This window comes from Lagopus muta, chromosome 7 (assembly GCF_023343835.1).
Source record: "Lagopus muta isolate bLagMut1 chromosome 7, bLagMut1 primary, whole genome shotgun sequence".
In the NCBI taxonomy this organism is placed as follows: Eukaryota; Metazoa; Chordata; class Aves; order Galliformes; family Phasianidae; genus Lagopus; species Lagopus muta.
In genome coordinates, this window is record NC_064439.1 from 20,665,822 (window position 1) to 20,690,844 (window position 25,023).

General features: G+C 35.1%; 1 protein-coding gene across 9 annotated transcripts in view; it reads right to left on the minus strand.

The window, feature by feature from the left end:
- Window positions 1-25,023, minus strand: part of ABCB1 (ATP binding cassette subfamily B member 1) — a 96,859-nt gene that overhangs the window by 45,944 nt on the left and 25,892 nt on the right. For 6 of the 9 annotated variants that reach the window (XM_048951104.1, XM_048951103.1, XM_048951101.1 and 3 more), the window contains 19 exons: window positions 24,255-24,368; window positions 23,406-23,516; window positions 21,185-21,310; window positions 20,789-20,992; window positions 20,227-20,397; window positions 18,854-19,015; window positions 17,298-17,468; window positions 16,420-16,566; window positions 15,994-16,098; window positions 15,400-15,477; window positions 13,919-14,002; window positions 12,144-12,347; window positions 9,609-9,709; window positions 8,654-8,794; window positions 7,934-8,090; window positions 7,257-7,454; window positions 5,889-6,095; window positions 4,943-5,089; window positions 2,932-4,334 (listed from right to left, as the gene is read on the minus strand). In XM_048951104.1, the coding sequence (XP_048807061.1) occupies window positions 4,128-4,334; window positions 4,943-5,089; window positions 5,889-6,095; window positions 7,257-7,454; window positions 7,934-8,090; window positions 8,654-8,794; window positions 9,609-9,709; window positions 12,144-12,347; window positions 13,919-14,002; window positions 15,400-15,477; window positions 15,994-16,098; window positions 16,420-16,566; window positions 17,298-17,468; window positions 18,854-19,015; window positions 20,227-20,397; window positions 20,789-20,992; window positions 21,185-21,310; window positions 23,406-23,516; window positions 24,255-24,368 (2,835 nt within the window). In that variant the 3' untranslated portion in view covers window positions 2,932-4,127. Of the gene's footprint in view, window positions 1-2,928; window positions 4,335-4,942; window positions 5,090-5,888; window positions 6,096-7,256; window positions 7,455-7,933; window positions 8,091-8,228; window positions 8,327-8,653; window positions 8,795-9,608; window positions 9,710-12,143; window positions 12,348-13,918; window positions 14,003-15,399; window positions 15,478-15,993; window positions 16,099-16,419; window positions 16,567-17,297; window positions 17,469-18,853; window positions 19,016-20,226; window positions 20,398-20,788; window positions 20,993-21,184; window positions 21,311-23,405; window positions 23,517-24,254; window positions 24,369-25,023 lie in introns of those variants that run through there. The other 3 variants (XM_048951106.1, XM_048951105.1, XM_048951108.1) reach the window with 3 other exon arrangements.

Genomic DNA, 25,023 nt, shown 5'->3' on the forward strand with positions numbered 1-25,023 from the left:
ACAAGCAAAGGTGAGAAAAAGATCGTATCGGAGAAAGTCAAGAGAAAAAATCATGTTTTTGACCAAACTAGCCACTAGCAGTAAATAGCAGATAAAGCTGACCTGTTGGTCTTCTCACATCTCTCAGTTCTGCCTTGAGTTGATTTTTTAAATATTTGCTGTTAACAAAATTGACTTAATTATGGGCATTTCAAAAGTAGGAGAGAACAAGAGGAAACTCTGTCAGACAGATCTCTATTCCTTCTCCCTCAGCATTGCTTCATTTTATCATCTTATATATTCTGTACTTACTTTTCTCTTTTCGTAGATTACACGCTAATCTTGTTATTCAGTTGTCCTGTTTTCATTAGTAGTTTATCTGAGAACCAATTCAGTCACATGGAAATAAAATTTCCTCTTGTTTGAGGTAAGAACCATGAACTTAAAACAACTCTTTGCTGTATTCAAAGATTTGTTAACATATTTGTCTTCTTTATTATGCAAATGAATGATGATTTCTACCTATGAACACTTGAAATGAAACTATGATTATATGCACCTTGATATGGACAGAGAGCCTTTGCTTTTAAGTTACATAAAATATCAACGACCTTAAATATTTAGGCATTTTAAAGCACCCCACACATTTTCTAGTATTTCTGTAAGAAATGTCTGTATCTTTGGAGAATATGAAGCTACAATCAAGGTTAACAGATTTTTTTTATGAAGCATAATGTAGTCCAGGATGTAAGAAACCTATTTTAATGCCCTAGTCATTCAACGTATGGCTCATTTTCTCTAAGTTATGGCATTGACAATGTAGGCAGTCATGGTGATCAACCTCATATCCTTCTATGAAGAGAACAGATTTTATTTAATTGCTAATCTGACTTGCTAATGACAGTGATTCTAGAATGGAATGAGCTGTGCCCTGGACTTCATTGATCAGACATTTGTTAAACAAAGGGTAGAAGGGAAGCTTGCTTAGAGAAACAAGCTCAGGCATAAACATTTGTTTTTAGTTGCTTGCAGTCCTGTCCCAGCAGCAGTATTAGATTACTACCTCCTTAGCTCACAGATAGAATGAAACAGACATAGGAATGAGCATACAAAGACAAAAGGAAGTATGCTCACTCTACAATATAGCGACTTATAGGCAGTTGTACTTGTGTGATCTTTTTCTTACTGTTCTCTACTATTGATATCTCTACAGTCTGTGCAATTCACTGCAAATTATTTGAAATGGATGCTCATTCTGTTTCTCACTTTCTGATTTTGGTTTGCTGCATTAGAATAGCTACAATAAAAGAAACCATCCTGCATTAGAAATATCTAATGAATGAGGAATTAAAGGGGAATTAAGTAATTCTAGACTATGTATCCAGGAAAAAAAAAAAAAAAAAAAAGCCTGGCCACTTGCCAATAGCAGTTATTCATGGACAGTGTGGCATGTTTTTCACCTACTGAAAGCTGTCTTCCTTTCAATGACAAAATCTGCATGTTAGATTGCATTTTCAGGGAGAGGAATAGGAGGATATTTTATAAATGTAGACTACAGATCTTGAGGAAAAGATTGGCTATATGTCTATTTGTACGTTGAATAATCACAAGGAGAGCTCTGTGGAATTTTGCAGATACTAATGTTCTGTTAGACAAGTATAGTACCAGGAAACAGGTGAGCATGTAAAAAGGATTTGCTTATAAGGAAAGGGAATTGTTTCCATTAAAGCTAGATTGACTGGGAGTCAACATCAGGATCACTGATCCCAACATGGGATAGCTAGGGAAGGAATATCTGATGAAGAGACTAGTGGAGATCCATAACTGTTTTACAGTCATTGTTTGAAGTTGAGACAGTCCATGATCTTTGGAACTGGTGAATGAAGCTCCTTCAGAGTTCTATGAGGAAAGAACACTAGATATTATTGGGGTTTTTTCTATATCTCAGAAATGAGATAAGGGCTTGTTAGTAAGGTATTTATTGCATGAAGAACAGCAAATTGCCATTGTAGGGGCAAGTATGCTGGTCAATGTTGGGCAATAGGATGATAGTATTCAACATACTGACAAGAATTTGCAGTTGGAAAAAGCTTGTGTACCTAAGACACCTTTTTCTTTTGAGAGCACTCTTTGGAGGATTAGCAGGAGGCCCATCATCAGGAGACCCATCAGACTGGTGAACTTAAATGCTTCTTTCTTGTTTTTTCCACAATCAGTGGCATATGCTTTGAAATTCATTAGGGTTGCTGAGGAGATGTCAATCCTTAAAACCCTCTGAGAGCTTGTTCCAAAGCTAGTGGAGTATGAGGCAAAAATCTGACATAAGAAATGTGTAGAAAAAGAATTCCGGAATATTTTCTTCCAGAAAGGTAATTTGTGCAGGTGTGTAAATATTCAGCACGACAGGGAAGAATGGCATCTTACTCCATAATAAGAAGACATACGTATATCATCAAGTATCTTTGATTATTTCAGTGGGTATCCTACCAACGTGTAAGAATAGCTGAAGAGAAGGTGCAAAGAAGATGGGGCCAGGCTCTTTCCAGTAGTTCCCAGTGCTAGGAAAAGAGACAGTGGGCAAAACTGGAACACAGGAGGCTCCCCCCAAACCCCAGACAGTACTTCTGTGCCATGCAGGTTCTGAAGTACTGGCACAGACTGCCAAAAAAGGCTGTAGAGTTTCCTCCTTGGAGGTCTCCAAAAACCATTGGACATGGTGCTGGGCAAGCTCTTCAGGGTGACCCTGCTTGAGCAAGGGGTGGTTAGGCAAAGTAACATCCAGAGGTGCCTGCCTTTGCAATCTGATTCAGTAAACACTAATCCAAACATCAGAAATCCTATCATTACAAAAATAAAAAGCCTGCTTTTAAAGATAAAATATTAAAATTCAAAATTTAGTCTAAAAAACAGCAATCTAAATATGTTACCACTTGAATCCTCGAAGTGTAATGTTAAGAAATATCAGTACCCTCCTTGCAAATTTATGATGTGTTTATATTATGATGCAGACTAATAGCCTTTCTCATGGACAAGGAGTTATTTTTTCAGGTTGCAGGAAACAAAAAAGTTTGGTACTCAAACTGGTGTTCAGTCCAACAGGCACAGAAGAAAAGAAATTGAAGAATGATCACATTAATCAGTATTCTGGAGAGCATTATTAATATAACGACCAACTTATCCATCAGCACATTCATATATGTGTAAGAGTAACTATCCACATGTACCTAGGCAGGTTATATATATAAATCTTAGAGAATTAAAAACTGCTGACAGAAATACACAAGACTGATAAAACAGGCCAGTTTTAAATTTTAAAATAGAACTTTACTTCAGAGACATTCATTAACAATACACATTGCTAATGGTAAAATCTTAATGGCTATTATAACATATTCAAAGCAGTTAACTCTTAAAATTCAGATAATAAATTAGCAGTTGATATACAAAACCACAGAGCTCATGCTGTGTAATTATAATTTCTTATCTGCTGCTTCTTTTCTGTAATATATTTAAAGCAATCTTTCCCAGCATTTAGTCACATTTCTTCCACAGTGAGTAAGTGATCACAAGTGAGATACTTCTTAATAGTTCTGAGGCCTTATTTTTCAACCTGTACCCATATTTCCAAGATCATATTTGCAGTAATCCCAGGCTAAAGCTCCACAAGAGATATCTGGCATCAAGGTCCAGTTGGCCTGCAAGTTTTCATAAGTTGATAACAAGCCTAATAGACCATAACTGGGTCCCTACACAGTCAGCATAAGGCAATGTTAAGATAAGGCTTAAGGCTTGTTCCTAGCAATAGTAACACTGGTTTTAATGTGTACTACCATGTTTACATACTGTTTACCAGATGTGCCTGAAGAGCATGATTTTGCTAGAGTTCAAAGCAACTAACATGAATTAAATTTGGCTTAGCAAGCTTCTACTTTTATGGGTGTAATAGGCTTCTACTTCGGGCACGCAGTAAAGTAGTTTGAATAATGAAAACTAGTAGTGAGAAACTAGTACATTGTTATTTCTTGTTTTCATAGGATTTATAAAAAGTCTTTAGTTTTGGAGAAAAAAAAATATCAAGACTGACCAGTAATATTATGTAGTATTGAAATAATTTGAGTGACACTTTGGAGAGAAGTACTGCCTTTAATTTACATGTTGCAAGACCCACTTTGAACATTGACCAGTGAATAGTAGAAGCCTTTTTCAGCCAGAAGCTGCAGATGAGTCCCTTGCTCTATGATCTTGCCGTTCTGGATCACAGCAATCTTGTCAGCATTCTGGATGGTGGACAGGCGGTGAGCTATCACGATGCAGGTGCGGCCTTCTCTGGCTTTATCCAGTGCTTCCTGGACAATCTGTGCAATGAACAAACCAAAGGGCAAATTAGAATCAGATACCCTTTCCCCCAGCGGTGCAGTCTGGGGACAGCTGTTGAACTATGTGTAGTGCAGCAAAGAGTAAGATGATAATTCTATGGCCTAGGAGGCAGTGATGGGACAACTATTCAGGAAGTTGTATTACTTCAGTTGCTGTCTGGAATAAATTATAGTAGTGAGAGAAAGGGAATAGCTATGACTTTAGATTCTTGATTTAAATTTAGCCTGTGTTGGCAAGGAGTGAAAACTGTTGTAATGGACAATTTCTTCAAACAATTCAATTTCTGAAGTTTGTTCCTCCTAATACAATTTTGGCCAACAGTTTCTAATTGAAACCAGAAAAATTCCAGGCAGAGAAAAGCCTTCTTCACTGCTGCTTCAATCTGCCTACTGCCATATAGGTACAAAGACAATGGTGTTTTGGGGGCAAAGGAGGACCTTAATATTTGTCTTTGACTAGTACAAATACATAATTTGCACAAAACACCATACTTCCAGCTTTAGGCATTAATCTATGGGGACAAAATCAATAATATGAATACAAACAAATGCGTTTAGATTCTGCTGCAGTCTCACAACCAAGTTACCTTTTCGCTTTCTGTGTCTAGGGCAGACGTGGCTTCATCCAGCAGCAGAATCTGTGGCTTACGTACAAGAGCTCGAGCAATAGCAATACGTTGTTTCTGACCACCAGAAAGCTGTGTTCCCTTGTCTCCTACACGAGTATTGTATTTCTAAAAAGAATACATTAGTTTCAATATATGAATGCAAATCCATCCTGAATTTAAGCTGATTGGTCTTTAAGCTGTTTACTCTACACCAATATATTTCTTAAAAAATATGACCAGAAGTGCCATGCGCCACAGATCTATAGATTTTTTAGTCCAAGACTTCTTAAAGCAACAACCCTTTATTGTTGAAAAGAAACACTGTTCTTAATTCAGAGACTGAGAGCTACTGTAGGTCAGTTGAAAGTCTATGACTGGGGATAAACCCCTGACCTTAAACACCAAGCAATCCTCCTAGCTGATCAGTCTAACCAACAGTCTAGCCAATCTAACCAGCATTTATTCATCCTAAAGAAAAAAACAGCAATGCCTAATATGTTTCAGGCCAAATAATATGCTGTTAATAGACACAGATATTTATATGCTGTCTCTCTATACGTATACTATGGATTTGGGCAGTTCTGCTGTTAATTTAGGTATCTCAGTTAGGGAAGATCAATCAGACCTCTGGACAAATTAATGTGTTGATCACAGTAGTCTGCAATGTAATATATATTTTGTTGCAAAAAGCACTAAAGTTTATGAGACATCAGTATATATTGCGACATTTCTTTACACAGGTTAGGAAGCAGCATATCTTGATAAGAGTCATTAGAAACCAAAAGTAATCTGTAAAAAATTGACACTCTACACAGTTGTATTTTCTCTGTCATTGCAAAAAGCAGCTAGATGATGTGAAGTCAACTTCCAACAGCACCATAGGTTGCATGCAGTTCTGAATAGGAGAGAAAAAAATATCACTCACTTCTGGCAGAGAGTCAATGAAGGAATGAATATTGGCTGCTTTTGCTGCACTAATGATTTCCTCATGGGACACCTCCCGAGTGTTGTCCCCGTATGCGATGTTTTCAGCGATGGTGAAGTCAAACAGGATTGGCTCTTGTGAGACGATACCAATGTGAGATCTCAGCCACTGGATATTTAGTGTTTTGGCATATTTGTCATCAAACTCCTGAAAGTTAAACATTTTAAATTTAAAACATGTGAATATATTTGAGACTTGCTGCAAATTTACAAAAATAATGCAATTGGAGCTTTCCCAAGAGATACCAGATTGAAAGCTCACACAATCCCTTACCCTTCTACCAAGGGTTCCGAAATTTCTAATGACTATTGTATGCAAGTGAGGCAGCTAGCCCCTTCTGTTTTCTCCATCCTTTTCTTTGCTTCCATCAAGATTTTGAAGGCTGCAGAAGATACTGGAGCTACTTCACAGAACTTTAAGTTAAATTCTTTCTTTTCTTTGTTCTATTTTGCATATATTCCCACTGAAGGGACAGATGGATAGTGATATTCCTTTACAAATAAAAAGGGGATTTGGATTCATTCATTCATACATTTTTAAACCATGGAAGCAATAATAAATTTAATGGTAATGTAATGCCTAACAATGGATAAATTTACTACTGGATTCCTCAAGATGTCATTTGTTGACAGTTGAGAACTGGCAACCTTGACATTTCTGCTAAACTTTGCTATGGGTTGCTATCATTTTCTGTTAGAGAAATAACAGATTTTTTTTCTACTGAGTAGATGAATTTCAAAGCTATATCATTCTTTTCAATCTGAATAAAAATATACCAAGAAATCTGGTATCTCTGAACACATAAACATCAAAGAGAAAATGGCAATAAATGATACTGTTACATGAAAAAAATATTAAAATTTGCTGAATAAGAAGTGTCATAAACTCTAGACAAATTTTAAATCCAAATTATTTAAAACATTGCTACATCATACAGTGGCATATATACTTACTAAGCAACCCTTATTAAGCAACCTTTTAAGTGTTTTTTTTATCATAATGTTTTAAAACCTTACATAATTTGCTCTGTATTGAAAGCAGTCTTCCCATTGCCATCATTAGGCTGTGGATCAAGCATATTCTTACCACACAAAGTTTGTTGCATTAATTCAATATAAAGTGAGTAATCAGGACTTTTCTTATAATACTTCACTGCATTTATACATCAAACACAGAAAATCCATTTCTTGTCCATAATAAAATGCTTTTAAAAGTTTTTAATCATCTGTTATGCTCTATCACATGACATGAAATGAAATGAACATATCTTCACTTCAAAAATTGGTATAATCTCACAAAAATACTTACAATTTCTCCACTGAGTGGATCGTAAAATCTCTCAAGTAGCTGAACAACAGTGCTCTTTCCACATCCACTGCTACCAACAAGGGCCAATGTTTGTCCTTTTTCTACTTTTAGATTCAAGCCTTGGAGGATTTTGACCTCTGGTCGGTTTGGATAGTTAAATTTTACATCTTTGATCCTCGTGTTTCCCCCAAATGTTACCTATAGTTGAAACAGTATCACTGTTACATCTTTAAGACAGTTTCACAGATGAGAAATACGATTTCAAATAGAATTTTCTGTCCACTGAAATTAGAGTTTTGCACTTTCTGCAATGCTGGCTTCTGCTCTGTGGTCTGAATCTTTGTGACGATATAAAACCAAAGTGTAGCACTGAAATAATTTGAATATGCTTGTAATTGTGCTAGTTGAATTCCACACAAATTCTAATGTAAGATCATATTTTCGGAACAAATAACCTCTGACACGGTGTGGGCAATAACGGGGCTCACAATGAAAAACTTGCTCCATGTTGTGTTTGGATAAAGTATCAAGAATATATCAAGATAAAGAGGTAATCAGAAGGAGAGGAGAAATCAGCTTGGAGTAAGAAGAGTACTGCTTATACTGCCAAGAAATAATATATGATAAATAAAAGAAAATAATAAATAATAATTGACTTTTATACATTGCTTACTTACAGGTCTCTCTCCATCTTCGCAGTAACTGTCTATTGAAGGTACTCTATCAAATAGCACAAACAAGTGGGCTGCTGATATCTTGGCTTTGGCATAGTCTGGTGCAAAAGAACTGGTTTGTCCTAATGCCATAGCACCAAATACAACAGCTGAAAACACTCTGTAAAAGAAATCAGAAACAAAAATCAACAGAGAATGGAGAAAGGAAATGGGACTGCATCAACTTTAACTTGAAGAAAAAAGGTAACTACATTTAAAAAAGAATAAAGCAGTAGCCACATATTATTGCTTTAATTACCCATTTAGTTCCAGAAATTTGGTTTTGTTCTCTTCTAATGAAATGAGAGAAGTGAACCTTGATTCAGAATTCGATGTTTTCATTACTTATTAACATAAATTTATTTAATTATTAATACTGGCTAGCTATTAAATTTCAAACGAGGGGAGGAGAAAAGTGGTCAATGAACAGCAAAATTGATACAATTCTACTATTTCTGTGATTTCCCCTCTATGGTTCAGTGACCCCTTGTAGCTAGTGATTTATTTTTAAACCATTAAAGAAGTAATCAAGCCTGCAACAAGGTGGCAATATCCTCCGTAGTGTGTTTTCATTATCTTTAAGTAAAGAAAAAAAAAATCTGCATATATTCTTATAGCATGGATTCATAATATCTCTGTGCAGTAAACAAAGTTCTTGACAAATGATTGCAAAAAAATACTTACAAGAACACACTTTTGTACTGCATGTACCCGTTAACCACAAGATAGGCTCCGAAGCGGAAACAGCCAGCATAGGTAAAAAACATCATTGCTTGTGAAAGGGCAAAACAAAACCCAAATATATGTGCCTTCTTCACAGAATTTCTGTAAGAAAGAATGCATGTTTTCATAAAAGTGTGCTATCGCACTAAAGAATGCAAAAAAATGCCAGCAATAAATTGACTTCAGATGCTGCTGCTAGGAATGCAAGTGTATTCATGCTTAACTGGTGTAAACCTTTATCTCCTATTAGTCTGTGTCCAAAGTTGTTTTGTTTCCATAATTTTATTTCCAAGTATGGCTGGGAATATGGGTGCAGAAAAAGGTGACATTTTAGCTACTATGTCTATTTATTGTCTTACAATATCATAGTTTTAAAACACTTTACAGTTTAGTCCATGTACTACTGCATCACATAAGAAGGAAAAAAATGAGCAGAATTTTTAGCTCGTGGCCTCTAAATTTCAATTAACCAAATAACAGATTTTACAACATTACACACTTGGGAATCTGCTTCTTTTCAGTGCAAGCAGTCAAAATTCTTCTCTCAAATAAAATTAAGCCTGCACTTCTGATGCAGAAATTAGATTTTGGATAATAAAACTAAAGGTATAACTGAAAGTAAGGCAGAGAGAAAAATTCTGGTTAGTATGTATTTTTTCAGGAGATAGCATTTATAAAAAGAAATAAAAATATTTTAATTATATTGACATCATTCATGAGTCATAACTGTATGTTTCCTTTTGGCACAAAGAACAGGAGCCAAACTCACAAGTGTGCTCTTTTGATCTTTTCATTAATTTCGTTAATTAAATACAACATGCTAACAAAAAGTTGGTAGCACAAGTAAAAATGTGTATTTTATTCTGTACTTCAACTTCAGATTTTACTTTTAGTTCTTCAGTTACTTTTAACATACCTGTATGGTACATGCAAATGCTCTCCATACATCAACTCAAACTTTTTTTCCCGCGTCAAACTAGCAACAGTTCGAATATTTTCTATAGCTTCTGTTGCAATCTGCAAGAGAAACAAAATGTTTCAGTTGGAAGTAAAGTTCATGTAGCATTTCCTTACCATAACTTCATAAGTATCTACTAGAATACAGTTCTATTATTTTATAATTGTTTTTAAAATTCTGGACCTTTGATATGAAAGAAAGCCTTCTCAGTTTTTCCTTTTCAGTTAGATGAGATTTTCAGGTGATGTTCAGAACTTTCTGATGCGACTTCTCTAGTGTCTTTCAAACAGAATGAGAAAAACTTCTGGACAGTGACAATTAAGGCAAAGATATTGCATAAGAAAAATAGAGACGTAGCATTCAACTTCCAACCTACTCAATTTGGGCTACATTTGGACTGTCTCACTTTTTTACTTTGAAGGCCTAACTCAGATCACAGCACTAAATGTTTGATCTGATCAGCAATACCTTCTTTAAGCTTGCAGGTTCTTCACTCTTGTCATTTGTGCACACAGGTATCTAGGAATGCTTCAAGGCAATAGATACAAGGGTTTCAAATAATCTGTTACACCTATGTTAGTGCCCATAAAGCCTTCTTCAAAGAACGTACAGTGAGGCTATGAGCCTGCATGGCCAATTCAGTGCATATGCATGCATAAGAGGACAAAGGAACAACAGAAAACACCTGGAATCACATCTCCTTCAACACTGTAGCTGGTGTTATATCTCTGTTTACCCCTGCTTGAAACACTGAGCTTGAATCCATGACCCACACACTGCATCCAGTACAGTACGTGGTGTGTAGAGCATTCTAGTTTGGCCTCAGCTGCTGTTGCTGGGAGGGCAATAATTCCTCACTATCTTTATCTAGCTTATCGAAAACACAGATCTGTAAGCATTTATTTTTTTTCCATAAACTACTATCAAAGATTTTTAAATTGTGGTCTTCTTATCTTTGTTCCAGTATATAATTATTTTATAGCCTGGGTAATGTTTGCGCCACTGTTTGAAAATCTGTGCTTAAATAAGTAACATTGATTTGAATGTAATAGGGTTTTTCCTTAGTTACATTCTCTCACCAATACGCAAAGGAGTAGTCACATATTTTCGTTAGTAAATCAAATTTAGTAAATTTTCCAAGTAGAACCCTCTTTACTATGAACAAAACTAATTTTAAATATTCTGGTAACTGAATAAAATGCCTGTGTTCTAGTGCTTGCTTACCCTGACAGGGGTCACTCATACATGCTAAGAAAACTAAGTTTTTTCTTAAGTATTCCCCAAAATCATTAATTTATGTAACATTTATGCTAACTTTTTCACAGTCTGCTCTACTAAGAAATTCTCAAGGGCCTATTCCAAATATTGTCAGTCTCTTTCCTGTGATATCTTACAACAAAATATTGTTAATTAGATGCACAGAAGAAGAAAGAAGATGTAGAAGTAATCAGTTGAAAAGAAAGGAAAAGCATTTCTGGCTTATGTGCAGAAGCCCATGAAAAGATCATTACACAATCATTCCTGTTGACTTGGAGGGTCAAAAATGTTTTTTCAACAAGTTTATCAACAAATGTGATAGTTGGAATTGTAAACATTTTAGTAGATAGGAATTAATGGGGGATTTGGATCCAGATTAAGATAGATGTCTAAACTATGATAGGATACCTATTCATTAGACCCTTTCTCAAGGATCATTAACTAAATAAGAGCCTAATTCACCTGCCCACACGTCGGTGTCTTGTGTTGTTGAAGTTGCTCTTAGACACCCAAAACACTGAGTGAACTTATGTCAGACAGTATTCAGAACACAGAGTAAACACACACCCTTCTGAAATGGCAGCAGAAGGCCTCAAACATGACATCTCCTACAGGGGAAGTTTATACACAGAAAGGAGTTTTCAAAAGTTTTGCTGTGAAGAAAGTAAAATCTAGAAAGTGACAAAATAGTTGTTCTGTCTCAAAAGTATTTTTGGAACAAAGTAACATTAAATACCTTCCTTTAATTTCCTTAACAAGAGTCTAGCCTTCAACTGTCATCTTTCTCTTCCATTCAAGAAATAAATGAATGGCTGACAGACCCAGGAACTGGTGGATATACATGTATTATCCCTAGCATCATTAAGATGAAAAGGAACAAAGAAAAAAAAGCAGTAAGACAGATGGCATGACAAAGAATACCAGAAAACAAAAAACATCACAATGAAGAGTGTTGCAAAATAAGGAAAATAGGAATTGTTAGAATGGACAGGAAAAAGAATGTGCCTGAGCAACGCTTAAGTGTATTCTAGTGTTAATCAGTTATGAAAATAAGTATCAGTTGATAACTTTTACTGAAGAGCTGCTGTGTCTTATGGGCCTACCAGTGTAATTACAGTCTGGCTATCTTTTGAAGTTATATATGAGGTTATTATCTCTATTTATAAGTAACATGCCCATTATCAGTGGAAACATGACTTGTATTACATAGAAATAGATGAAATTCACTGGACCCACCTTTCCTGCAGCTTCCAGCTCTATTTTATCTTTTTTTGCGTGCCCAGCCAACATCTTCATTTCAATCATTCCTGCCGCTGCGATGATTGGTACAACAGCTAAAAGTAACAGGGTCAGCTGCCAGCCATAAACTAAAGATATAATAATACCAGTTCCCAGGTTAGATATGTTTTGGGCAATTAATGCCAATCTGATGCCAGTTGCCTGCGAATAGAAAAAAGACTTTTTTTTTTTTTTTCCAAAAGAACAGCATTTTAAATCAGAAAAGCATTTTGATCTATTTTCTGACCCTCCAAAGATATTTAGAACCTCCTACTGCAGGTTCACAACTTTCAAAATGGGAGATTCTTAAATTATTTCGTAACAAATTATCTGGTTCACAATTCTTCTCTTCCCATATTCTGGGCACTTAAATTTGATTAAATTTTTGATTTGGCTTATGAAGCTAAACAGACATTAAACATTTCAAGTATTTACATTTACAACTAAACATTAAAATATGTCACACTTTTTAGATCATGAATATATATATATATGTATGTGCATATCTATCTATCTATATAGCTTTATTATATTCTTACATTTATATAATATATATGTTATATATAAAATTATATATTTATATATATATTATTTATATATTATATATAAATAAATAAATATATATTACATTTATTATATTTATAGCTTATAAATCATCACACAGAGCCCAATGAAGTAGAAAATTTAATGTTTAACTGATATGGTGCAAATAAAAAAAAAAAATTGAAGTTTGTCAAACTGAACAGATTTAATATACATATCTTAAAGTAAATAAAATGTCTCTAAACAGACTTCTTCAAAAAAGCAATGAAAATTCCTGATGAATTTGTTTATTAATAAAAAACACAACACAGAATCACAGAATCACCAAGGTTGGAAAAGACCTTCAAGATCATCCAGTCCAACCATCCACCTATCACCAATAGTTCTCACTAAACCATGTCCCTCAACACAAAATCCAACTGTTCCTTGAACACCTCCAGGGTCAGTGATCCCACCACCTCCCTGGGCAGCCCATTCCAGTGCTTGGCCGCTCTTTCAGAAAAGCAGCATTCCCTAACATCCAGCCTAAATATCCCCCGGCGCAGTTTGAAGCCATTCCCTCCTGTCCTACCACCAGTTACACGAGAGACACTCACTACAACCTCCCTTCAGGTTATAGAGAGCAATGAGGTCTCCCCTGAGCCTCCTCTTCTCCATTACTGAACAATCCCAGCTCCCTCAGCTGCTCCTCATAAGCCCTGTGCTCCAGACCCCTCACCAGCTTTGTTGCCCTTCTTTGAACCCGCTCCAGGGCCTCAATGTCTTTCTTGTAGCGAGGAGCCCAAAACTGAACACAGTACTCGAGGTGCGGCCTCACCAGAGCTGAGCACAGGGAGAAGCACAATAGTAAACCTAAAAGGTTTGCTCATATTTGTAAGCATATATTATCATTACTGTTGGGAAATGCGTCGGTGCACTCTATCATAGAATCACAGAATCATAGAATGGCCTGGGTTGAAAAGGACCACAATGATCACCTAGTTCCAACCCCCCTGCCATGGGCAGGGTCACCAATCACTAGACTAGGCTGCCCAGAGACACATCCAGCCTATACAAAATGTCAGTTTACCACTATGAAAATATTGGATGCTGTCAAAGTGCAGACTGTTAATCAACTAGTCAAATTCCTGCTGCAACTTTACTATGCATTAAATCAAGTATGAAAAATTGCCAAACCAAATTTTACTTACTCCTTTCACTTGTGAGGCATCATTAGCAAGTCTTGTTGTCAGTGCTCCAGTGCTGTTTTTAGGGTCATCAAACCAGGCCATGTCCTATAATAAGAAACGTTTTTCTTAGGACCAGTTTTTGTGTGCTTAATATAAACATGAAAGTAAAAGTGAAATCTTTGTAATACAACTGAGCACAGTGTTAGAAGAGTGTGTATCTGGCAGTATATAATTTCTGTATATTTAAGTCTAATATCTTCATTGGACAATGGATGTCTTAGGAAGAAGTACATGTCTGTGGATGACCTGATGCGTATGCTGCTACTAGGGAGGAAGATGGAAAGCAACCTGTGGGATTCTCAGAACTAAAATATATTCTCCTCCACAGCTGTTGAAACTGCACCTTCTTGAGTTATATGGCTCATCAGTCCCATTCCTTCCAAATTGCAAAGCTGTTTGGGGAAATGTTAAGCATTTTAAAGGTAAAAACTCCTAATTCATTGCTTTGTTTCTCTCAGTTTGGAAAAGCTTATTTGGAAGCTATGAAACAAAATAAATAAAAACAAAACAAACAAGCACTACAACCAACCCTGGTCTATCTGATCAAAGTCATTTGTTACATAGTTTATAACTTTTCCACCATGAGATCAAATATCTAATTTCAACAGCAAGGTGTAATACTAATCATATGAAAACCTGGTGATGCAGCACATGCCTCTGTAAATAGCAAGACCCAACTGCAATATTGCACTTTCTTTAGATTTTCAGTGAAGCTGACCAATAATTCACAGTTATTCATAATACAACAGCTTTCTGTCCATACTGCAAATTGTTATGTTTCACATGAATCAAGTTCTGTCTGCATGTAGCTTTATATGCAAGACATAAAAATCAGAAACATATTCTCTATTTTAAAATCAAGATAGTGATCCTGAAATCATGCAAAATAAAGGCCAGTTTGGTTAACCTCAGGAGTTACTTAAAATCATTACGGAAATATATATCCCTTAATGCTCTGAAAGTGGATTAGATTTCATTGTTATTGTATTAATAAACAATAAATATACATTTAAGAACTCTTTGAAACAGACCTTCAAGACATAAATAAAAACATATCTGTATGTATCACAATTTAAATCGGACATTTGAAGAAATGGTTTCATAGTAAGATACACAGGGGACAAAGAGCACCAAGAAAGCAAAGCATGCATGTGAAAATATAATAGGATTTGGCTGGTGGTAACATTAAGCAATAGTAATTTGACTGTGAGTCTAAGGCTTTGCATGGAGTACACAGAAAGTTCTTACATTGACTTAAAACATTTTCTCTGCAGATTATTTACTTAATCCCATACAACTAACCAGAGTGTTTCTAAAATAATTGAAAGAATCTCCTTTGTAGATAAGTCATAATATGGTAAAATAGAATACGTGAGGCTACAGTACTAACACAATTAACTATCTTTAGAAAAAATGGAAATTAAAATATTTGTTTTCTTTACCTGTCTCAGCATTGCTTTAAATGCCATGAATCGAAGCCTCATTGTAAGAATTTCTCCAGCTTTGCCAAATGCAAAACCCTATTTGAGAAGAATTACAGTGCTTAATGTGCATCAGATTGTTTGCATTTACTCACTGAGTGTTTTAGATATGTTACCTCTACAATATCAAAATACAAAATATTGCTGTTGTGGTCTCACAAAACAGGTAAAAGTACATTTCATGTTCACAAGTTCTAGTAGGTTCACAGCAGAAACATTCCATTCCATTCATCATCTGAACACTTTTAAGATGAGCAGATTTGTCATATCTATCTACAACTCAGTCCTCTACTCTCAAGGTGTTTTTGCATACACGTACAGCAAGATGGTTCCACAAATAAAATGAAGTTTTTACAAAAAAAAGTTAGTGCTGCTCTTCTAACACTTTGCCTTTTAACCTATGTATGCTCATTAAATGGATAAAGCTACACACATATATTCAGAAATCATGACACAACATATAATGATAAATCTAAAAGTTGTAATAATTTTTATTATAAGATAACTACAATGAGGTCAGAAAAATTATAATGAATCTATAACAATAATACATACCTGAACAAAGAAAGTAAAAAACGAAACAATCCCAATTGCTAAAAACAGCAGTGAATACAAGTTGCTCTTTTCTCTCAAAACACTTTTATCTTTTTCTGAAAAAATCTAGAAAATAAAATAATATTTAAAACACCATCTGTTAAAACAAGAAATCATCTAAAATACTCCCATGCTTCTAAATAACTATTTTTGTCAGTCATTTGCATTAACAGAAAACTTGAGTAAATGCTGCATTTGCTTGCGGATAGAAGAAGAAAATTGCAGATTATAAAAAGATTTTTAGTATTTTGTAAATTTCATATAGTCGTTAAGTTTTCTGTAACAGTGCTTCATCCACTCCTCAGTTTCATAATCCTGTGATTAAGACCTTATTGAAAATAAATCTTATGAGCTGCATAGATTTTTACGTATTTTATTTAAACTTACCCCTACAATTTCTGAAAATATGACTGCAAATGCAGGTTGTAAAGCTCCATTGACAAGTGAACACAGTGTTCCAGCTACAATGTACGGCCATTCTTTTTTGTTCAACTTCATAACTTTCAGAAATGAAACTGGAGGTAATTCTTCAGCCTTAAAGAATGAGAAATTTGGTAGAAAATATATGTATGCATTTGGAGAAATATGGAGAAAAAATAGGAATTAGCATTCAAATTCCTACTCCCATGATCAATTAAGGGGAAGTCAATGTGTAAACTTTTTAATACATAAATAATTAACTGATTGTATTTTTATTTTTATGATGTTAGTACAAGAAAGAAAGAGCTGTTAGAATATATCTGTGATTTCTTTTATAATATTTCAGGTTAATTATTTCATATTCATTGATCAATTGGTATCAGTGGTTTAGTGGCAGCTGAATGCATTGCTCACAATGTGTAATCCATAAACACAGTAATTCAAGTAGTTCTCCACTGAACATTTATAACAGATGGCAAAGTATTTGCGGATGTTCATCTGATAATCATCTGATATTCCAGACTTGCTGAAAGACTTGCTGGCCCAAAAGTATTGTTTCTAACCTAAAAATGAATTTTTAACTCATACTGACAAAGTCTGTATGCTGTACAAATATATCTATTTGTTTTATAGCAAATCGTTAATGGTGAAGATAACAAAACTGGTTTGGAATATTACTACTTAAAGCCTATTTAGAATTAGAATAATTTAGAATATTTCTATTTTGTTTCACTAGAGGCTATCAAATGCTAGCTTCTTTTTGCACCTTTCTAGGGCAGAAGTAAGAATTAAGTTGTAATACACTGTTGGAAGGAATTCACTAGCAGTTCTGCAAAGACACTTACAGGTGAACCATCTTTCCCATCAGTATCATTTGGCTTTTTCATGCTTCTCCGAGTTGATCCTCTTCTCAGTCCTTTCTTAAAGGATTCATCCAGACTTGACGGAGATCCATTTCTTTTGATGCTGACTGTATTCTCATCTTTTTCTGACGATGGATCTTCAGTCTCAATTGCCTAAAACAGGAAAGAATATAATGCTAAGATTAATAATGCATGTAGAGTTTTTAACTTTCAAAATTATGAGAAAATAAAATTAATTGAAGTCACTATTTCAAGGAAAGAGATAAGGGCACAGTAATGCATAATGTTATAAGCAGATATGAAATATTGTATTATATTTGAGTAGATCTCCAAATTCAGAGCTAGACTCATTGATGAGTACACAACCTCTCAAGAAAATATTTACAGTAAGTGGAGGTAAGAGAAGTGGAAGTATGAAATCTTAACAATGTTTTGAATTCTATGAACCATTTGCATTTATCTTGGGATTTAGGGACATGCTGTTCATCCATGAAGTGAGAAAATTGCCTACCTGTCACTACAGAACACTGTGAACAATTCTTGATTTTAACTTAAACAGAGAAGTCCAACAAGAAACAAGTCAACAAGAGACTCTGAATGAGAAATCTGAATAAACTGAAAAAGTTTTGGTGGTATTTTATGAAGTGTCTTTGGCAGAAGGAGTAAGTATCTATGTATTCTTATTGGTTCTTGTGCTATTAACAAAAACTAATTTTTTTCTTTTGTTCCATATTTTTCTAAAGTATTCCAAGTTATAGAAATTATTTTATTTTTAGTCCATTCTAAATTTCCTACCTTTTTCTCATTATCACATGGACCTGAATACAAAATTACTTTGAATCTAAGATGACTAAATGCCTTCTCCTAGATATTTTATGAAGAAATGTTTTAATTGGCATTGTTTAACCTTTTTAGTCTGACAAAGTGAGATATTTATTTCAGTTTCTTCAGTGGGTGTGATGGTTATGTATTAAGATACCATGTCACAGAAGGCTAACAATCTAATTATAAGATGACATTGGGATGTAATAAAAGACTTTTTCTTCACTTCTTAATACATTTTTGATATTTATGTTTGATTTTTAATTTCCAATCTCTTTGTTTCTGGCTATGTAACATTGTAAGTGCACCCATTTTTGCGCTCATCACAGCTGGATTGTTTTCCTTTTATTCCTGTTTGTTTATTTTGTTAAAAAGAACTTCAGCATAAAGGGTTATAATCAAACACTTTAAATATGCATGTCTTATCCCTCCAGTAATCCAGTACCATATTTTACTTTTTATCATAGGCTATTGATATTAGCTTTTTAATAGCTGAATATTAAATAACCTTGTAAGTTTCAATCCCTGAAAGGTTTTAAAAATGTAATATCCTGGGTTTAAATACCTCTGGTGTGAAATGTAGTTGTTTAATCTCTGAAATATTTTTGCTCTTGAAAAAGCAGACTGCAGAATTCCTACAGAATACTTCTGAGAGCACATAATAATTATGGGCACAGAACACATAAAAATAAAAGGCAAAGCAGGGAAAAATGTACCTGCATGTTCACAAGTTTGTAGTAGATTCCCTTGTTTTCAATTAGTTGAGAATGATTTCCTTGTTCTCTAATAACTCCACCGTCAAACACAGCGATAAGATCTGCGTTTCGAACAGTTGACAGACGGTGAGCTACTACAACTGTGGTCCGTCCTTCTCTTGCCTAGATATAATAATAGTTAAAATAAATATTTCCAAGTATGTTCAAAAGAGTTGATCTTCACATTATGGTTGAGTAAGACCTAATGGAACTATTAAAATAATACAGAGAAAAAATGTAAGTTTTAAAAGTTTGATAAAACAGATTTTAAGAAGTATCTTACAACCCCAGGTCTTCTGCAAGGGCTTAGAAGGAGCCATTTTTATAAGGTAATCTGACCAATAAAAGCTAAGTAACTAACTTTTACTGTAATGCTGTTAACTGTATTTCCATCAGTATTTTTCCAGAAATTGTCTTTCTCTGCCCAGCACTATTATTCCAAATGGCACCAGCAGAAAGCATTACAGTACAGGCAGCTGAAATAGAATCTGTCTGGATAAAATTAGAACAACATTCGGTAGTCTGGCCCCAGAATAAATGTAGAGACTCTTGTGTCACATTAGGGATCAGCTATCTCTTAATGAGATGGCTTACCATGAGAACAGAATGAGAATCTAGAGGTATTCACATTAACAGAAGGAAATATTTCCTTGGAGTGTTTACTAATGGGTCACTGCTACCAATGTTACAACATGCTGGTAGCTTTTATTCACTCTGTCAGGCTTCAAAACAAATTAAGCAGGTCACTGACAATTACATGCATATCGATAGGACAGATGATGGCAGGGGATGTTATTTACACTGAGATTTTTTTTAATGTAAGATTTATAATGCAGAAAATATAATTCCAACTCCTCACTTGAAAGAAGATTCCTCTCTGTAATACATGTAGAAACCAAAAAAATTATCTATACAGAGAATATTTGCGAAATCATTGTTTACCTTTTGCATTTTAAAGGTCTCCATGCGATTCTTTCAATAAAAATCTGAAGAAAAGTACGTCTTAGTCTCCTACTTACCTGCTTTATTTCTACTCTTGAAAACCCAACCAACCAATTACTCTGCTGTTAATAAGAACATAGCCCATGTGGATTCCTGCTTGGGAATAGTAGTCTGCATTGAGCATTTCCAGCTTCCAATTTCCAAAAGTTTGTTTGGGAAAGCCTGGTGAAGTTCAGTCTGGCTCTTAACATCATTAACTTAATTCCATGGGCACATACAAAGTGCTTCCAATTCTTTGAACGAGCAGTGAATATTTGTAAGTTCAGGTTTATTTTAAAGTTTTTAGGAATTGCAACTTCTTGCAGCTCTTCAAATAAAAAAGCAATACCGACCTTATCCAGCGCTGCCTGCACAACGGATTCACTCTCATTATCCAAAGCTGATGTTGCCTCATCAAGCAGAAGAATTTTAGGATTGCGAACCAGAGCACGGGCAATGGCTATTCGCTGCTTCTGCCCTCCACTCATCTGTGCCCCTCTTTCTCCAACCACAGTGTCAAACTTCTGCAAGACAAGCACACACATTTCCACCAACACTCAGCAGCACGGTCCCTTCACCAAGGAAAGGCAGTGTGCAGAAAAGGCACCTCAGCGTTAGTAGCCCCAGCAGCATCTTCTCTTCCTCTAAAACACTGCATGTTAAGCATCTGCTTAAATATGCCTTCCTGTTTGTGTCCCTAGAACTCTCTCCCTTTCCTACATGCTCATCCAGCCATCATTTAATAATTTAAAGTTTACATTAATCTCAAAAGTGGTGAGGAAGCTCTGCACAGCTCTGCATATTCACAGCTCCGGGAAGAGGTTCCTCTGTTCAGGAGACGCCCTTCTGAGAAACGCTTTGCTAAGTGAGTAGGTTGAAAAGCAATTGTTTCAGCAGGACAGCTGGCCTGCTTACCTTGGGGAGCTTCATGATGAAATCATAAGCATTAGCTTCCTTGGCAGCTTTTTCAATTTCTTCCATGGTGACATCCTCGCGGCCATAACGAATATTCTCTGCAATAGTTGTAGCAAACAGCACGGGCTCCTGGTTCACCACACCAATAATCTCCCGCAGATATCTTACATTCAGGCTCTTCAGATCCTGCCCGTCGATGGTAATCTACAGCAGGGGAAGCAGACAAACACCATTTACTAAGTGCTGTTGTCAAGAACTCTCTCCCCAGCCCAAAGCCTGCCTTTTTTAGGGGAGACTGGGCCATGTCATTTGAACAAGGGCAGTGAGACCAGAAGCTGACTTCTTACAGCTGTGCCGTTAGAACACAGAGCAGTCTGCTCACTTGAAGAGTCTTACCGTGCCTTCCTTGGGGTCGTAAAATCTCTGGATGAGCTGAACAGTTGTACTTTTTCCACAGCCGCTGCCACCAACCAGGGCTACTGTCTGGCCACAATTAATCTTGAGATTCAAGCCTTTCAGTATCTGTGCATGTAAGAAAGGTTGCCAGAAGCAAAACATCAGAGTAAACTTGCAGAAACTTTAAAGACTCCAGTGAAACATCCTTCATATTTTCAGAAGTGTATAGTACAATATAACATTTAAAATCAAGTGAGTTTAAATTTTGTACCACTGATGAGTTGTGCTAAATTTTCTTCATGATTACAACACATCTGATTCCATATAAATACATTGTACAACACACTTCACAGTCAACCATATAATGAACCAATTTATATGACAGAATAATAATAATGTGATTACTCGCTGTATCTAGAATATAGCAATATGAAACAATATTCCCATATTATGTTGCTTCAACTTTTCATTCAGTGCACCATGTAACCTATAGGTATGGTACCACTGCTCAGCAAAAGAGCTTAAAACTAACAGAATACACCCATATTGTTCATTTCTAAATCTGAAGTATTTTTAGTTTTTCCCCTGTGGATTGTAATTTCTGGAAGGGCTTCTCTACAATTGTAAAATTTTGTTGCATAATGTATAACTTTTGTGTACCATAAATTATTCATTTCACAGGCATGGAAGATAGAATATTGACCTGCTTACCTGAATTGTGTGAATATCTAACAATGAAAAATAAAATAATATATTGTTTTAACTTCTACTTTTACTTTATTCAGACAACAGCTGTAAAGAGTCAGCACAGCTTTCACTACTTTATATGACTTCTGTGGTTGGAAATACTTGTTGAAATGGAGAAAAGAGTATTTTTTGCTAGTTTTATGGAAGGACTAATCTGCAATGAACTATTCAAATCTGACAGATAGCATCCACATTAGGGCTAAGTGCATTTTTCCATTCAGAATGTACAAACACGCACTGACACATTCCAATACTCCCCAGTATGCTGCAGCCCGGTGTCCTCGTCAGCATCTCTTACTAATTTTCTATCCCAAACACTACCACTGCCTCTTCTCCGTTGGTACCAATATCTATGTTCTCAAGTGAAATATACCTCATTCTTTGAGGACAAGAAAACAGATATATAACTTCTAGTATGTCTTACTTTGCTATAATCATTCTAGATCAAAAGAAGAGGTCCTTCATAAGTAATAATGGTTAAAAATGCATGAAACTGTTGTATTTAACCTTCTGGCCATAATGCTATAAAAGATTTAGCCTACAGACCTTACTTAGAACTCAAACAAACCTAATGTAGGTAAAGCAAAATGTAATGTAGCAAAAGAAGCTGCTCTAAAATGTTTGTATTACAACTGATTTCAGTTTATGATTGATATGATCTTTTTTCCTATATTAAAATAAAATCAATTTAGGTTGTTTCTAAGAAAAAACATAGAAGAGGTAGTAAGGATGGTTGAAAAATCTGTCTAATGAGGTACGAAGTATCTTGCAGTCTTCATGCCTGACAGTTATTTTGCTGTACTTAATCCTGTTGCAAAGAAGAATTAACTTTACCTCATGTAGCTTAAACTTAAGCAGTAATGAACTCCTCGGAGTTATCTGAAGTCCCTTTTCTTCTTTACAATAATTAATTTATATGGCACTTTTTAATAGCTTGCTGTAGCCTTTACTCTCTATAATTTTGTCTGACACCAGAGGGGAGAAATTTCTCTGTTCATATCATACTTGCAGTATGCTGTGTATACTAGTGTACTATGCAGTATGCAGTATAAACTTAGAAATGAGATCAACAGATGTCTGTTCACTTATATTTCTATATGAAGAACAATCAAGCACTTAATTCATTTTCTTGATAGAAGGAAAAGCTAAAGTCTTTTTATTTTTGTTTTAGCCTACCAAAGTAAGAAAGATTCCATTCCCTAGATCAGTGATTTTCCTTTGAGGTAGGGAAGGAAACAGTTACGTAGTGCAAATACACTCATTATTAAAGTATTTTCAGAGTTCATTCTAAGTCTCTGAGTTATGACAGCACTTGCTAAGATGCAAAAAATTCTAGGTTAATTCATTATGATGACAATATTTTTAAATGATTTAGAAAATCAACCTGGAATTGTTACATTTTCAAGAAAATTTTATTTATTTCATTTTTTATTTCTTAGCTTATTATCTACATTTCAAGTTGCATTTACAGTACCTCAACATCTGGTCTGGATGGGTAATTGAAGAAAACATTTTGGAATTCCAAGTTCCCTTTAACGTAGTCTGGTTTGTGTCCTGCATTTGAATAACTGTCAATTTGAGGTTCCTGTGAGAAATAAATCAAGCAGAGGAAAAGCTTATTTCCTAATGACTTTTTTTGTTCATAGGAACGCCATACAATGTATCATTGTTCTGTAGAGATATTAAATAGAATTTTAAACTGATTTAGAGGAGACTTGTGAAGCATGTAAATTGCATTGTTGACTGCCTCATTACTACCTTGCTGAGTTGTTAATGAAAAAATAATTTTTATAATTTTTCCTTTTAAAACTTCATGTGAATTTAATACATCATCTTTAAGAGTATATCCATTGCCAGCTGTACTTTGAGACTCATTCCACTGTCTGATTAACCTGAACAGATCACCTCGGATGAGCTGCTCATACTCTGTTCATTGAGAGCTTTGCTCTTTCTGCTGAAATCATCTTTGTGGGAAAGAATTGATCCACTGACTATTAAGTAGAAATCATTCAACAAAGTTCTTAATTTCTACTGTTTTCACTATTATCAAGGGGTAGGTCTACAACTCAAAGTATGTCTTCAGAACAATTCAAAACCTGTGATTGCATTTACATAACTTCATTAGCTTATAAAATCATAGCATTCCGGATTTCAGACTCTGAAAGCACATATCCAGGTTAGCAAGTAGTTTCATAGATTTGCAGACAATCATGCTGTTGTTGGTGCCACTACTGTCCTTCAAACTTATGGTCATATGCACTTTTAAAGGAATGGTCTCTGAGAAGTCTTTAAAAAGGTCTCAGAACAATGGTGGGATACTCACATTGTCAATGATGTTAAAGATTGCATAGGCTGCTCCTCTTGCATTAGCAAATGCCTCTATGCTTGGAGCAGTTTGTCCAATACTGAAAGCTCCAATCAGTACAGAGAAAAAGACCTGAAAGAAATATTCATGGTGACATATAGCAAGACTTATTTAAGCAGGGAATTCCATTTGTTTATATTAGATAACTTTGGGTCAGTTCAAGTAATTGACAATTAAAGAAAAAATGAAAGGCTCTCTCTTAAATAGAGAACAACATTAAGAAAAGGCCTTTTTAAGAGTCAGATGAAAACTACGATTCTGCCCAATGTGAATATTGCAAACAAACTGATGACTGAGAATAAATCTTTCAAAATTTATGCCAAAAAAAAAAAAAAGTTCTCTTGATGTTTCAGTATTTATTGTACTAACACATTCTTTGGCAAAAGATGTCCCAAACACCTAACAGTATATTTCCGCTTCAAGATGAATATAGCAGATCAAAACTGATCTGCAAAGCACCTTCTGCTTTCACAGTGACAGAGTTTATTTCTCCTTTCCCACCACAAACAAATAAACGTTCATCCTGTTGGAATTACAGAGAGAGAATGCAAGCAACCAAGAAAAAGAAAACAAAGCAAACAAATGAACAGAACAGATTTACTAAAAGTATACTATCTGCTTGGAGAAACATACTAGCTTTTAGCTGGTTCCAAAAGACACACCTCAAAGAGAGGTCATATCAATGCCCATGTTAGCATGTTAAACCAGAGATCCATCACATCGGTCA